At 32.0% G+C, this 18,042-nt stretch overlaps 1 protein-coding gene across 1 annotated transcript; it reads right to left on the bottom strand.

Annotated features, from left to right (window-relative positions):
- Positions 1-17,103: 17,103 nt before the first annotated feature.
- On the bottom strand, positions 17,104-17,699 carry LOC131054491 (SKP1-like protein 1B). The gene is made up of 2 exons (XM_057989021.2): positions 17,400-17,699; positions 17,104-17,277 (listed from the first exon to the last, which is right to left on the bottom strand). The coding sequence occupies exons 1-2, from the start codon at positions 17,697-17,699 to the stop codon at positions 17,104-17,106; spliced, it is 474 nt and encodes a 157-aa protein (XP_057845004.2).
- Between the last annotated feature and the right edge of the window lie 343 nt (positions 17,700-18,042).

Below are 18,042 nucleotides of genomic sequence, written 5' to 3'. Positions count from 1 at the left end.
TCATTTATTAGTTCTAAGTCTATATGTTCACCAGATATGGGAACAAAAATGACTAATTTCTTATTCAAGAACTTAACCATTTAGATCGTCACTAGCTTGAGGCCTCTTAATACAACCATTTGCATTCTTTACTATGAGATCGCATTCTTATGTTTTCTATCAAACTCAAGAAACCAAAGTAAATGTTGTTTAAATTGATATACCTAATAGATATGATTTTATCTATTATGAGGTCTTGATTGATTTCAGAGCTTCTCGTCTCTTGGATTGTATTCATCACTGCCAAGGCTATGGAGACGATATGCTTGTCCATACATTAACTTGGTGAATTCAATAGAATTTACAAAGAGTATCTCTAATGACCTATAATGCCCATGAAATGGTTTGTATGGGTTACCTGCAAATACTATGGGCTCATTGTTTCTCTGCCTTAGTCGATGCTCCTCCATCATCTCGGCATATATGATATAAACCAGTGCTCCTCCATAATATATAATTTAAACTAGTGGTTCTGAAACCACATAGATAGTCGAATTAGAAAATAAAACCAATATCATACTTAGTTGAACATGTGATCAAAGTTCGCTGCCAAAAAACGTGAGAGAGATGCCTATCAATACTAGTGAGGAATTCACGTACTTCCACATGTTCTTCATAGCTTCTTTTCTTTTAGTGGTATTTTCTTCATGTCAAGTGGGACTCTCTTGACCATAGAATAATTGATAAAAGAATGTGGATCATTCCTCTGGTTTCTTAATCCTCCATCCTTTGTCAATGCAAACACATTTTTATCGGATCACTTATAATCTTATCTATATATTAAAAATAGACCTACAAAAGAGTTGGCAAAAATTGATTGGTAGGGTGTGTCATTTTGAACATTCCAACCACATACTTGAATTCATAATATTATGAAAATCCAAGAGAGCATTCATATAGAAACTTTTGGTGACTTGGGTAAGGTTCCAATCCCACACTAAATTTGCTTCTCTTAATCTCCACCAATTTATACTACAATGTTAAGATTTTATGTGTCACATTATACCTTAAATGTCAAATATATTTTAATTGTACACTTCACATATATGTAAATAATCTTATCATTAAAAGTTTTCAATGTAAGAAAATTGCATTGTCTATGATTAATGTAAGATTAATTTTTTTTGTCATCAAACACATTCTTTGGAGTAAATGTTTACAATATTATTGAAAGGGGTGATGTGTGATACATTCCTTAAGAATTTTATAAGAGGTGGTGTAGACTTGTACTTTCCTAGACCATTCATTTTAAGTGTTGATACATCACAACTTCCTTATTAAAGACGTCTTATAATATTTTTTTATGAAATGTACAAGCTAGTTAATATGCATAAGTAAATTCAAATTGATAAATTTCTCACTAACATCCTTTTTGGAGATAAAAGAGATTTGTTATTCTATTTTGTATTTGATCCATTTTTTAATCATAATATAATAAATAAAACACACTATATTGATCATTATAATGGGTGGTTATTGCCCTTATAAACTGTCTGGGGAGCAAACCTAGAAAGGATAGCTCACTCGTTGCCTAATTTTTTTTGGGATCATTACTATATGTAGTATCATGAATATGTTGTATTTCAAACAAAAAAACCTAATTATTCATGTTATTCTCATGAAATATATTTTAATCTCCTTGCTACAAATTATTGGACTATATTTTACATTTATGAGGAATATTATATGATCTTTGGCAAATAACAAACACATAATATTATGTTCTTTGCACCAAAAATCAAATTTAATTGACTACTATGTTACTAACTATATTGTTTCTTTTATGGCGAGGTTATGCCTTGAAAATATATGGTGCAAGTGTTATTAAATGGATGATGCAATACTTTAATAAGAAGATTATCTTCTATCAATCTTTGAATCAAATGGGAAAAATATGAGTGTAGCTCCTGAAGAATCAATATGACCTTGAAGATTTATGGAAGAGTTCCATTTGGATACATGTAAAAGTACCATCTTACTCGAAGTTATTTTACTCTTTCCAAATAATATCATTTCTAAAGTTCAAGTTGAACTTCAAAGATTATGGGCACATCACTCAAGTGAAATTATTCTGTAACAAAGGCACCTTGAAGATTATGGGCACACCACTCAAGTGAAATTATTTCATAATAAAGACACCTTGAAGATCATGGGTGCCTCACTCAAGTGAAATCATTCTATAATAAAGACACTTTGAAGATCATGGGCACATGCTATAAATTGGAATTTTAGCCATCACTTTGAAATCCTCTGTGCAGTGATTGGTTTTAGGTGATGCCATTAAGGGGGAGTGTACATGACACCACCTAGTGGCCAAATCCTAGATTTAAGACCTAAGAGGCATAAGACCTTTAGGCATTATATGCTCCAAATATAAATAATGCTTGGCCTTAGGTGATGCCATTTAGGGGGAGTTTGCATGTCAATGACACCACCTAGTGGCTAAATCCTAGATTTTAAATCCTACGGGTAGGCATATGTCCTAATAGGTATGAAATATGACCTATATAGAAATTAGTAAGTCCTTTAAGCCTCTAGATAGGCACATGTAAGCCCTTTTTTTGTTTTAATTACTGCAGGTAGGCATTAGTAAGTCCTATAGGCACATTTGTGTTGAAGTCCTATGTGCATTTGCAAATTCTTCTCCTTGTAAATCTTCCACTTGTAAAAGCATTGTATTAAGTCCTATGGGCACTATGTAATGAACCTAGGGAGAGGCTAATTTGAGGAGACTGCGGCTCCAATATAATTTTTAAAGACCTCATAGCATCATTTTTAAAACACCTGGATTATAAATTATGACAAGATGACTTTCATGTAGTTCGGAATGCATGATCTTCATGTTGGCATATATTTGTGTCCTTGTTTATCACTATCAAAGAAGTCCTACATTACTGGGGTAAATCTTTTTTTTATTTTATGGAAATGGACATGTGATCCCCTATTAACATTAAGGGGGAGTGTTAGAACATAATGTTATTATCGATCACATCCTTATAACATTTATATATTCTAATATAAGGTTATAAAACCTTATATATTATATGCTTTATGAGCATATCCCATTTGAAATAATTATAATCTAATAATTATTAGATTATTAATTATTTATGAGTGGGGGTTATTGGAAAGGCGTGACTAGTGAGGCCACCCATCATCCTATATTTAGGGAGGTTCTCTCTCATTTGAGAGTTGTATAAAAATTTGGAGCTTTATGGTGAGTTGTATCACTATGCACAAGAGGTACTATTGGCCATGTGGAAGTATTGGAGGAGTATCCCCAGGTTCATGTCTATTTTATGATAGACTATATTTGTAAGTGTTTTAATTAAATGATGCTTTATGGGGTTTTTTACTTGAAATGGTTTTCCCCATGTATATCTTTTGTATTGTGTACATTTATTCATGTATGTTTCTTATTTCATTTACTTTATGATTTTGTTTATAATGATTAGTATCCTAAGATCCTAATTTCTAACTATTATAAAACATTACTTGAACTCAATAATATTATTATCATATTTTCAGTATTGCCTCTATTATGGGTTAGATTACTAAAGAATATACATTTTCTTTAATTTTTTAATATTGTTAATCTCATTAACTCCATTTTGTAGGGATTGGCAGACAAATAAGATTTTTTTGTTTAAATCTCTTATATCGTTTGATTTATTGCAAACATATATATGTGAGTTTAATCTCCTAAATTTTAGGAACCACTCCCTATGGATATTAGTTGTTCTAACAATTCACATACCTATAAACTCTTATACAAATAATATTTATATATTGTCCTAAAATATTCTAACAAACTAAAGTGTTGTGAATTGTAACCCTTCAAAATTTCACACTCCTTTTGGGTCCTTACCTTAGTGTGTCACTTCATACCTATTTCCAGCAATATTTTTGGCCCCTTTAGTGTCAAACTGTAGTCATATATTTATGATATATCATATGATCCGATCCACTACTTTGAGGAATGATCAAATTAAGGCCAAATTTAAACTTTTCGGTGTCCCAAATCCTACCAATTTTTATTTCATCTTGATATTTAAATAAGACACTTTGAGGTAAGCCTAATTTATGTAATACTTTCTGTAATAGTGTAATTTGGAACTAGGGTTTCACCAAGTAGGGTAAGACCACAATTTAGCAAAATTATTCAGTGCATTAAAAGGAGGATCAACTCAATAGATCCAACCTCAATTCTATTAAGAAGAGGGATGAATGTAGATTGAGGTTCTATTTTCACTTTTACTTGAGTTGAACTTGTGTTTGAACTATGTTTTGAATTGCAAGTAGTAAATCTATAACCAACAATGAGAAATTAAAATGAAATGATGAAAATGGATTGTTGCAAAAATAAAACAAAGTTGTAAACAAAGATTTGAGAAAGAGAAGAGGATTAGAGGATGTACCTGAAAGTTTGGGAGAAATTATTGGGACAAGGGCGGTGGGCACCCTGGTCTTGAGGTGTCTCCAGAATTTTTGCAAAAGGCAATTCACTTTGTCTCAGTCTCCTTTGTCCTTTTCCACTTGCACGACTCCCGAATCTACCACCTACAATAGGTGATGCAATGCTCTTATGATAAGTGTTTCACGTGTTGATGTAATAACATGATAAAACACACAAAATCTATCATGAAATCATAATTGAAATATAATTTTAAGATGCCTTGATGTAGCTTGTTTCTCCTTGAATCAGATCTACTCTTGAATTGATGGTAGTGTTTGCATAAAATTGTAGTTGTAGAAAAATGAATTGAGAGAGATGCCTTATATAGGGATATCATAATTGAAATCAACTTTAGGCCGAGTTAGAATTGATATATTTTCACACAAAGAAAGATTTAAACATCATAATACCACCAAAACATGATCCTAAAATTCAGGGAGAAAAAGTCAGGACCAGGGTGAATCACCATTTTCCGAATGACTTTTTTGAATTTTTTAGGGATGCAAGGTACCATGATTAAAAAGTCAAATCCATCTTGGTGCGTCAATCCAAGGTTTTTATATAGGCGAAATTGAGCCTTCAAGGTCAAAAAAGGACTTTATTATGGCTTAATGATTAATTGATTAAAAAAGATAAAATAAAAGGGGCCACACTTAGGGTTAAGGGCCCAATTTTATAATGTGTGGAATGATGAGAGAGGATTTTAGATGTAATTAAATTACTAAGTTTAACTCCTAAAGGAACTTTTAAAATGCAAAATACAAGACACTAAGGTGGGTGGTAATCCAAGCATGAAATTGTGCAACCCTAATTAAGGATACACAACTTACGATGCTACATTAGCCTCCATTTTATCGGAGTATGATGTTATGGTCATACTCTTGGTAAAGGAGAAAGATGGGAGATGGAGCATTTGAGACCAAGACAAACTAGGGATAGGATAATACCGATGGATGATCAAGCCCCCAAGAGTAGGATCCTATCAATCCATGCAAGCAACCTTCAAGTATACTCAAGAGTATACAACGTTAGTACTAAATAAAAAAATTCAAGTCACCTAGTTGATGAGACGTCGATAATAAAAATGTGTCAACCACTAATATCATTCTTAAAATTTTATTACAAGAGCACAAGTTGACTTATAGAAAGAACAAGGACGTACACCAATTAAAAGAATAAGAAACCATGATCCAACACTAGAAAATGCATGTTATGTTATGCATGTCTGGTTTCAGGGATGAAGCATTCGTGTAAGACTTTATTTTGTTTGGTTTCAATAATGAACACCCCATATAAGACAAATGATGTATAAAACGGGGGTGAAACATGAGGATGCAACAATCCCATGTTGATAAATGTAATGAGGGTTAAGCATGAGGATGCAATAATCCCATAAATGATGGATAAAATAGGGATGAAACATGAGTATGCAACAATCCCATAATGATAATCGATAGTCAAGAATGAAACCAAGAGTTCGCATATATACCCCACCCCCTATGTTGATGTCTTAAGGTAGATAGAAGCAACAAAACCCATCTTAACACCAAGAAGATACCCACTAATCGATAATGCATGCATTTGAAGCTAGGGAGAAAGAGTTCCAAATATGCTTCATTTCTTTAAGCAAGGAAACGATAATTGGAAAGAGTATCTAGCAACAAATTTAAAGGGATCCTTTTGAGGGATGCATTATTAACAAAGAAGAAAGAGATATTTGCATAAGGGTGATCGTAGGGATCTGTGTCGCACTTCAGGCTAACAGTACTTGTTCCAGTTGGACTGATTTGGCAGCAATGTAGCACTCGCGTGGCAACGCTATATAAACTCGAAAATCTGCCGAAGCCCCTGATTTTGCATTGAGTGGCTTGGAGTTAAGTGGGAGGGTGAGAAGAACAGCAATGATCTTGTCGAAAGTGTTTTAGTGGTAAGTCCATTTTAATTTTAAAAAAAAAATGTATTTATTGTATCATATTAATTTATGTTTAAAAAAAAAATAGTTTTTGATACAAAATTAGTTTTTTGATAGCAAATTAGCTTTTTGTATTTATTGTATCATACTAGTTTAGAAAATTAGAAAATAAATACATACATACATACATACATATACATACACAAACATACACATACATACACATACATACACATACATACATACCTACATACATACATACACACACATACATACATACACACATACATACATACCTACCTACATACATACATACATACACATACATACACATACATACATACCTACCTACCTACATACATACATACACATACATACATACCTACCTACCTACCTACATACATACATACATACATACACATAAAATAATTATATGTACATCGTAGGACATACACATACTCATTCATAAAAATACATACACATACATACATACATACATAAACATACATACATAAGATATCCCTAATAGATATAATTTTATCTATTATGAGGTCTTGATTGATTTCTGAGATTCTCGTCTCTTGGATTGTATTCATCACTGCCAAGGCTATGGAAACGATATGCTTGTCCATACATTAACTTGGTGAATTCAATAGAATTTATAAAGAGTATCTCTAAGGACCTATAATGCCCATGAAATGGTTTGTATGGGTTACCTGCAAATACTATGGGCTCATTGTTTCTCTGCCTTAGTCGATGCTCCTGCATCATCTTGGCATATATCATATAAACCAACGCTCCTCCATAATATATCATTTAAACTAGTGGTTCTGAAACCACATAGATAGTCAAATTAGAAAATAAAACCAATATCATACTTAGTTGAACACGTGATCAAAGTTCGCTGCCAAAAAACGTGAGAGAGATACCTATCAATATTAGTGAGGAATTCACGTACTTCCACATGTTCTTCATAGCTTCTTTTATTTGAGTGGTATTTTCTTCATGTCAAGTGAGACTCTCTTGACCATAGAATAATTGATAAAAGCATGTGGATCATTCCTCTAGTTTCTTGTAATGTTTTATTGAAAAGACTATCTTCATCTATTTCCATCAAATTTTCCATACCAGAAATTTTTTTCGGACTTGAGGCTGTACCAATTTCATCTCGTACCTGAGTAGATGTTTCTTGAACATCATCATGTTGATCTTGAACATCAATGGATTATTGTTGACTATGTTTTGTATGACCTTTCATCTTATCATTCCTTTTACGATCATACAACCTTGATTTTGTCCTCTTATTCCCCATTGAAAAAATTATTCATATCTTCAAAATTTCGTGCTTTGAACCTAAGAACACAAACATGCAAATGTACCATATATAAGAAAAAAACATATTTGCGCACACCTTTCAAGTTATTTTAAATTCTAGATGTTATCTATATACATATATATACTTAGCAGAACAATGTTAGAGTTAAATATATAAATAGACTTCATTTGTAAAATATGAAAGTTAAAAAAGTTATATAGTTACTTTTCCTTGTTCTTAACAAACAAAATATAATTAATGAAATGTATTTAATTTTGAATTCTTAAACTTTATACATTGAATAAATGAAACATGTGTAAATTTCATCCATTTAGATCATTTTACTTGAACTCCACTTTTTAAAATTTAGAAAATAAAAAAATAATGTTGAAGAAATAAGACCTAGTTTCTACCAAACATAAGATAAAGAGTAAGAAATTAAGTCTAGTTGGATTGTACATTTGACTACGTAATGTACATATGAACGTGATTTAATAACATTGATTGCTTGAAATCTAGTAGATAATATATAGAGAACTTGAGCCAAGTATTAGTTTTTAAAAAAAAAAATTAAGTAATAAATAGTGTAGAATATGCTCAATTTCATTAGTGTTCAATATATATTTTACAAATTCACTATTTAGTTCTTTTAAGTATGTAAATAAGATTGAATCTATGCATATATATGAACACATATAAATGAATCCATACACATAAATAAAAATGGATAAATGCATACATATATAAATAAAAACATATGGAATCCATGCACACATAAATAAAAGATTCAAGATAAGATACACATGATTGAATCTACAATTAATGTTTAATATAAAAAAATAAAAAAAATAAAGTGTAATATAATATACTTGAAAATAAATGATTGAATCCACAATTAATGTTTAATATAAAAAAATAAAAAAAATAAAGTGTAATATAATATACTTGAAAATAAATGATTGAATCCACAATTAATGATTAGTAAAATAAAGTTTAATTATATCTAAAAAATCTAAATAGTTTAAAAAAAAAATTCAAATATTTGTATATTTAAACATAATTGAAAAAATAATTTAAAATAACATAATTGAAAATAAATGATTAAAGTGCAATTAATGAGTAATAAAATAAAGTTTAAATAAATCTTAAAAATATTTAATTTCCTAGAAAATCAAGAATCTTCACCTCTTTATAAAATCAAAAATATTCACCCCTTTATAATATTCCTCCTCACTCCAAAATGCCACTTTATTTGAGAAAAAAAATGATTTTATTCAAAAATCACTTTTATTATTGTTGCACTTGATTGAAATTGATTTTTTATTAGAAAAAAAACATTATTTTATATGGGGTTGAAGGGACCGGTCACGTCGGCCTCCATAATTCCGACCGATTTTGATAATTATGGGGGTTTGCAAGAGCTCCCTTGTGAATTAGAAAAACTTACCTCATTACAACAATTGCACATATCCTGTTTTCCAATCTTATTTATCTCACTGATACATTGGGAAACTCATTCTATTTAACTTCTTCACAACTAGAGGGATGTATGAGTTTGACATGTCTTCCCTATAGCCTTGGAGGCTTGATGTCTGTGTGAAATTCCTGTACATATTTTGATGGGTGTTCAAGTTTCAGAAAACTGCCAGAAGAAATTTGTAGACATGCAAAGATCAGAAGTATTTTATTATACAATTATTCTGGTGCAAAGATGCTTCCCACTAGGTTTGGGGAGCTCACGTATTGATACATTCATGGAATGGGTACCTAAAATGGGTAGCCAATCTAGGTAGCCTTAAAATATTTTAACACCTCAATTACTGTTGAAGAAACACATTCTAATCCAATCAATGGTGATAATAGACTAAACATCTTAGAGAATTTGAATCAATACAAATCTTCTGCACTACATAGTTTACATGACAATAAAGCTTGATAGATTTTCTATCATGGTGTTCTCTCTTTTCAGTCACAAAGAACATGACAAAATTCTAATCATATACAGACATATCCTCCCAATAACACATACGACAAAATAAAAATCTAGCACTGATTAACGCTAGAGATGACGACTCAACAACAAGGCTTACGTAGGCAATAAACAGTAACAACACAACAAAGCTATCTGCTAGAAGGTAGTGCCTAGTGAACAACTAACTACTAGCACCAAACAAAAGCAACTCTAGAGCAACTCTGACCAAGAATCAACACACAAAGACCTTAATTTTCATCATCCAACACCAAATAAATCTTAAGAATAATCTCAACCAGAGATCACCAAACCAAAAACAAAACTTTCCACACATTCTCTTCTTCAAAACTTCCTTATATCTTTTCATTTTCCTATTTTTCTGGATACACATTCCTTTTTCTTTCTATCACATTTGATGCCCCTAATAAATTCCATCCTCTTCCTTACTTTCCATCCCACCACTTTCTCCTCATTGAATGCCTCAATCCTTCTTTATACAGAATGGAGGAATCATATTATGGGATGTCATCATTAGGCTCAACCATCAACTTTTTTTCTCTTAACTGTCATCACTAACCAGTAGGATCTTACCACCACCAATAAATATTCCAACTTGCCACTACTCTATGCCAAGAAAATCCTCCACTAGCTTCCATCAATTAATTCTTATTATGTCTATGACATTTTAAGGGTGTTATCCAACATAACCACCAGTAATAGCTTCACACCATTTTTCCTACTTGTGTTTAGATTTAAATTAGTCGCAAGCAAGCTATGCTCTTTCATCACATAGATGGATCCATAACCTAATAAGAGCTATGTAATGACATTAATTATGGTTTTGAGTTGAGAAAAATATCACACTGCCATTGCAAGATCTTGTCAAGCCTAAGTCTTGGTATTGGGACACTTAGTACTCTAGAAATGACTTATCAAGATTAGATAAACTAGAGGTATACTGCCTTGGAGCATTTAAAAATTTTACTGCTGTATGAGTGCCATAGTTTATGCAAACTTCGAGATAGTTTTGGTAAGCTTAGTTGGTTGGAAATGATAATCCTATCAAATGCTTTAATTTAGTTAAACTTTTTAATGACTTCAATTGTCTAGGTCGGACCTTTCAAAATGTGAGAGTTTGGGTGGTAAAATAGATGGCTAGTGCAGAGACTATCAGGAGCTTGTGGTGAGAGTTTGGATGGTAACAAACTTCTCTCAAGTATTAACTTGAAAATTTCGTTGGTGAAGAATTACGTCAACTTTTTAAATTATCTAGATACCCAACCTCTACGCTCTCAACTGCAACACCACCTACTTATAGCTTATATATGCCCTAGGCCGCAATTTTCACTTAATGTCAATATACCCCATATCTGTTATTCATGGTGGACGTATTAGGACCTCTTCAAAAATTTATTAAATCGATCCATCTCGTGATCCAATTTGTAACATCGCCCGAATTTTGTCCTTACATGAGAAAAAGGTCTTGTGTAGTGTTCCATAGGGACACATCCTTGTGTAGTGTTCCACAGGGAGATGCATCCAAAATGTCTCTCCGCCGCTCCTCCACCTTTGCCACGTCTCTCAGGCAGAGAAGAGACGTTTCTTCCATCCAAGAGTGCGAGAGAGACGTCTCTCTCATAAGAGATACTTGGACATCTCTTGGATGCCTAGACGTCCCTCAACAGGGAAAGAAACACCCAAGTGTCTCTCATGGCGATAATAAAATAAAGATTTTAAAAAATAATAAAACATAACAATGCCTTGGTAAACATAACCCTAAAATGGTAGAAATCTCATGAAAGAGACATTTAGTCTCATTTCAGTCTTTTGCAACCACAAAAAAATTTAAAACATCTGATTTTCTCTAGCTTGGAAACCAAGAAGGTGGATTGCAAGTTGGATCAACAAGCTTGGAAGAGGATTAGATGAACCTTCTTCATTCTTTCTGCAAGATTGAAGGTAGGCATTTTCCATTCTAAATTCGTTAAAAAAAAATTGTTAATAGGTCATAGTTTTTGATTCAAGAACCAAATTGCAGCCATTAGAAACAAATAATTTTGGAAAAAATAACTTCGAAACTGAAAAAAATTTGTTTGCTTGAAGTTGAATATTAATAATAAACATCATTAAGAATGAAGCTGATTATTAATATTCAACTTCAAACAAACAAAAATTAAAAATTTACTAACAGTTGTAATATTTAAAAAAAAAAAATGTTTGCATGAAAATTTTTAGAGTTTTTGTTTTTAACATTGTTTGTTGCAGCATCATTATCACTATGAAAATGAGCTCTAACACCTTGAGTGAGGATGATGAGGCTGTCTATGAATCATCTAATGAACCTAACAGAGAAGAAGTTGGGGCAAGTAAAAATGGAACAAGTTCTGTTGGGCGTGGAAATTTCAAACGCCCTTCTGAAATCTTGAAAAGATTGGCCAAGGGTCCCTTTGATCCAGAATCACCCTTAAAACCATTTGCATCTAAGGTACGAGGAAAACCTGCGACAAATGGGGACTCTATAAAGTGGAAGTGCAACAAGTGTAATATTGAATGGTTAAGTAGCACTACTAGAACTAGATGGATGGATTGATTGATCTGGATGGAAAAAGTTAACAAATATGTTCAAAAGGTTTTACATTCCTAAATATTTGTATGTAAATAGAAGTACTCTAAAATCAAGGTTTTAATGTTTGAGTTAATTGGTTAATGACTGCTTGTTTATGATTACCATACTAAAGCATTCCCTGTAATTTGAAAGACTGTGATCTCTTCTCTATTTTAGAGAAAGAAGTGGGAAGCTTTGTTATCTGTCACGAGTGAGAGAGATGAGTAAATGGGTACTTGTGTTCTATGACAAATGTACTATGTGGGTCTATAAGTTGAAAGTGCTGGTAATGTTACACAATGAGTTGATAAAGATAATGTATGTAAAAAATTCTATTATTATTTATTGGAGGAGAGATAAAGAGAATTTTTGCCAGCTATACTTAGCAAGTCTTCTAAAACAATCTAATAATAAAAACAATAGAAAATGGTAGTATAATAAAATAATTTTCTTTTCTTGAATTAATGGAATTATAATACTATTGACAAAGAAAATTCAAATAAAAATATACATAAAACGAGAAAGAATTGAGTTAGAATATTTACTCTATAAAACGTGAGTGCTTGTTTTACAAGAGCACAGCTTGAACGATAAATACTAGGTTAGAGCTAAAGGTATCATTAGATGAATTGTAGTAGATAGTGGAGTACACCTCTTGTATGTATAATTGAATAGTTGTTGGTTTTCTTATACAATACATGTTGTTGGTATCAAAAAGGGATGGTTAGTCTATTTCATAAATATTTCTGGTTTGATTGTTTATTAACTTTTATTAAATATATTTCTCAAAGCAATTCAATGTCAATTCTATAGAACTTTTATTTTATAGAAACTATTGAAACTACATGTGTGGTAGATAATGATAGCTTTTTTTTCACTCCTCTAACGATAAATGTGACATAATACTTTACTTTTGATTGGTTAGTAAATTAAATGTTAAAATGTTTTTTTCAAATTTAACTTGTATAGATTTAAAAACATGATGACTTGATATAACCATCATCTAAAACATTATAACAATGTTTATAATGTGTATAGAAATGTTATTGCATGGTCATCTCGTACGAAAATCTTAATCATTAAAATGTGATTTATTTCATTAATTATCTAGATATTATGCTAGTATAAAATACCTCCTATCATGATCAAAGTAAGAGAAAGAAAGTTTTTATCCAACAAAATATTTAATGTTACAAAACAATTAGCTACATCAAATGAACACGAGATTATCATAAATATGAAGAAATATTAATATTTTAATTTCATAATTAAATTAGGATATCATTTAGACTTGTTATGCTAATCAGTATTTAATCTTGTGGGTGTAATTATCCATCATGGATATAATTACACTTTACTTAAGTTTACTTAGGTACATGCATAACATTGTAGGTTGCATATGAGACACTTAGGGAGACGTGTTACATCGAGAGTGTGTATGTAGGAGAATTTCCACCTTTTATGGTGCGATCTTGTTGTTACATTCCACCTTCGGTGGGTGATCCACCTCATGTGGAATATTTTTTTATTTCTCCTACCTATCCGTACCTACCCTTGGATCGCATTGAGCCACATGTCATCATTGTGTGCTCTGTTGTCTCTTAGCCTTGCCTTTATAAGAAGGCTCATCTACATTGTCTGTAATGATGATCTAGTTGATCTCTTTTGCATCTTGATAGGAATACAATTTATTCTTGTCACATGTTATCTCTCTCGTCATTGTGCTATCTTGTGGTCTCTTTGATCTTGGTTGCTTCAAGCGTAATCTCACATGGTATCAGAGCGGTTGGAGCACCTTTGTATCGCCTTTGGAGAGATTTTTAAGGAGGTCAAGAGGCAGATCTGAGGAGCATCTTCTTTTAGAGGCGTCGTAAACCAAATCCGACCTCGTCATTGTGTCCGGGTGGCCATTTGCATGAATTTTGACTCTAAAATTCACCTATATTGGGTGAAAATTGATTTTCGGGGGTGGAGGAAAAAATCAGCCTATTAGGCTGTATGGTACGATTTGTTAAAAATATTAAAAAAACAATATTTTTTTTGCAAATTTTATTATTCATTTTTATCGAGAAAATATTTTTTTTTTTAAAAATGAGGGGTTGATTGTAAAAGTTTTTATTAAAAATTAAAAATAAATTTTAAAAATAAAAAAATTGATATATTAAATTAAAGGGGGTAGACTTCATGGATACACCTCCGGTTTTGTTTCTTCCCAAGGGGAGGAATGTTGTTCGACGTTCATGGAGAAGTTTCTTCATTCATTTGCGAGCTTCTACCATTGGTGCAGATTCTACATTTAGGGGGGGCTACCTAGCTTCTCTTCTTCTCTCATATGGGGGGGAATTTTTCCTCACATGGGGTTTGGTCCTTCACATACTTCTATGAGAGTTCTCTTATGTAGTTTTCATCTCTCTTTTGGGGGAGGGTTTTTTCCCATTGGGTTTTTCCCTCTTTCTCTTCTTTCTGAGAGATTGCATTGGTTTGCATGCATTTGCATTTGTATATGGGTACGTAACATGACCATGTAGCCGTGACCCATCTTCCATTGCTTAATTGCCTTGTAGACTTAAGTGCATTCCAATAAGTTGCACTTAAGGGGTGGTGTTGGTGTAATTTTTCATCTTGGATATAATTACACTTTACTTAAGTCTACTTAGGTACATGCATAACATTGTAGTTTGTATATGAGACACTTTGGGAGATGTGCTACATTGGGAGTGTGTATGCAAGAGAATTTCCACCTTTTATGGCATGATCTTGCTGTTACATTCCACCTTCGGTGGGTGATACACCTCATGTGGAATAATTTTTTGTTTCTCCTACCTACCCCTACCTACCCTTGCATCTCATTGAGCAACATGTCATCATCGTGTGATCTCTTGTCTCTTAGCCTTGCCTTTATAAGTAGGCTCATTCACATTATATGTAATGACGATCTAGTTGATCTCGTTTGCATCTTGATAGGAATACAGTTTATTCTTGTCATGTTTTATCTCTCTCATCATTGTGCTATCTTGTGGTCTCTTTAGTCTTGGTTGCTTCAAGCATGATCTCACAAATCTTAAGGGTGGAACTTGTTAGTCTTTAGCTCTCCTTTGTTTTTATGTTCCCAATAAAATTATTTAGATGCAATATCATATACTATCAAGTAGAGGAAGGAAACATGAGAGAAAACATTGTAAGTATTATAGCCATCAAATTTAATAATATTATTGTAATTCATGATAGCCCTAGAGCAATATATCTTGATAAAAGAATAAATTGTCATAATTTTGAGGGTACTGATATTAGGCCATGCAGGCACAATATAAAAAGGACGAGCTTATAATATGGCTAGAGGAAAAAGATTCATCAAATAACATTAACATTAATGGTTTGCCTAATCCTAGGGGATGTCACTAGTTTCAAATAGTTCGAGTAGCATCATTGTATAATGATTATTAATTAGCACAGAATAATCTCCATGATCATGCTTTATTGCATTTGTATGGGGTTGATGCAATCACCAACTCAAAGTACAAGTGACATGGCAATAATTGGACTGTACAATGCGTGGTGTCAAATTTTAATAATATTTTAGGTTATTTTATCACCTTTAGATTTGCTAGGATGGATCTATGAGATTTCATGATCAAAAGGTCATGACGGGGATATCAATAAGATGCACATAACAGATAAGATTTTAAATAATCTCAAGAAAAATGTGTACAATTTGTCTAAGGAATGATAATATGGTTGATTTCTGCAAAAGGTGAAGTTCGTTATGTATACAAAATAGTATGCGTTAATAAGAGATAATGAGAAAATGATGGAATAGAGATGGTCCTATGAAATACAAGACATCACCAGATGAAGGAAGATGCAATTCCATATAAAAAGACCTCACAATTTTAGTGCCGATGTACACTATCAACATGATAAGATCATGATGTTGAAGATCAATGGTTGGTTCAAATGAAACTAAATATCACAATGCTTGGTTCTTGCAAGTGGCAGAAACCATGCAAGAATACATTTTAGTCTAATGATGAATGAACAACCTCCTCAGATTGAAAAATCAACTGTAGGGCTCACACAAAAATGGCAAGACACATGGAAATAAGCAATTCATTTGTAACGAGATGTTTATTTATTGAGTTAAAGTATGAGGTTATTCATGAAGCATGAGGACCTTAGACTTTGCTTGTGACATTAAAATTAATTCTAGAAGCGAGTTTAGATCGAAAAGGTGCATTAAAATTTTAGGAGGGTTTAGAAGTAGATGGAAAATAAGTAGTAGCATTAGAACTATTGATGCCAAATCCCAAGACTAAAGCTAATGCACATCTAATACCATCCAAATCTATCACCAATACCAAAATATTTTGTGAACTAAAAATAGCTTCTCTATTATTATAAGTAGAATTCCGAGTGCATATGCGTGTCGAAAAAAACTATTAAGATTTACACATGTGCAAATATAACAATCAAACTAAACAAATACCAATACAAATTATTTCTTTTTAAAATGAAATATTTTTGAATTTCATCAATATTTTTTATAATATTTCTAGCTTTTGAACGTAGTTTATTTATGCCTGACATATTTTACAAAAATGAATATATAAACACATGACTGACAAATATTTTGAAATATAAAATATAAAAAAATGATAAATAATATTAATAAAACGGATAAATACTATAAGATTTGTATTATATTCCGGTTCAAAATCAAGAATCATTTTAGTTGGTTTTCATACTAAATATATGATTCAAATTCCAAAATTTGAAAACTCAAAAAAGTGTATCAAACTCGAAACTATCATTCAAATATATTATGCAGCTTTAAAACCTCTTCCTCCTCTTCAGGACTATAGTCATTTTCTATGTTATATTTTTGGCGAATCATTTGTTGGTCTTTACATGCTGCAATGTCCTCAGCCACAATCTGGTATGATAAATCAAGAAGACTCTGAATGTGAAGGAAATTTGCTGCCTGCACAGAACAATTTTTGAATAAATCATGTGAGGAGAAAAAAGCAGCAAATAACGCAGCTAAGGTTTAAGATAGCAATGCTTTTTGTTTTTCATGAGAACCAGTAAAACAATGAAACATACGATCATCAACTGGAAGAGAGTGTCTTTATCATCAGCTACCAACTCCCTAACCCGTTTCTTCAAATCCGCAGTTGGTTCGCTTGTATCCGACTTTTGGGCTTCAACATGGTATTTGCCGTATTCGATAATAAGATTAAAAATTCTACTGGAAACATTTGCCAATTTGATGGGAGCTGTCTCACTACCTGTATCCTCTGTATCCTTTAACATATTACTTAAGGTTTGCGATATCATGGCCACTTTCATATCTACTTCGAATACTTGACCGTCGGAACTGCTTAAAATCACCTTGCCTTCCATTGACACCGAAATTAGGGAAAAAAAACTAAATAAAACTAAGAGGATAGAAAATTCAGCAAAGGTAATACAAAATATAAAAGTGATATGATTTAATACATTGCGATGATCAGTCTTAGAGGGTCCGTATTTAAAGAGTTCTTACTAGTATTTGAAACGCCAAAAGGCATAAATGATCAATGGATGCGTCGATAGGTAAATTTAAAACTTAAATTTTGTTTATAGAGTATATAATTGACATCTTCCTAAACCCGCATACGGTTTTACGTTAGTTGTTAAAGCAAATGTTATCGAAAATTTCTATTATACACTTGAAAGAATTTTGCCGTTAAACGGTTGAACGAAA

Source organism: Cryptomeria japonica, unplaced genomic scaffold (assembly GCF_030272615.1).
Source record: "Cryptomeria japonica unplaced genomic scaffold, Sugi_1.0 HiC_scaffold_227, whole genome shotgun sequence".
In the NCBI taxonomy this organism is placed as follows: domain Eukaryota; kingdom Viridiplantae; phylum Streptophyta; class Pinopsida; order Cupressales; family Cupressaceae; genus Cryptomeria; species Cryptomeria japonica.
Note: the sequence above shows the minus strand (reverse complement) of the source record. Positions and strands in the feature narration are given on the sequence as shown.

Bases quoted from the DNA above. Each gene is read 5' to 3' on its own strand.
- LOC131054491 (XM_057989021.2), bottom strand. From the start codon at position 17,699: ATGGAAGGCAAGGTGATTTTAAGCAGTTCCGACGGTCAAGTATTCGAA. The intron at 17,278-17,399 runs GTATGTTTCATT...TGTTCTGTGCAG, and splicing joins CTCTCTTCCAGTTGATGATC to GCAGCAAATTTCCTTCACAT.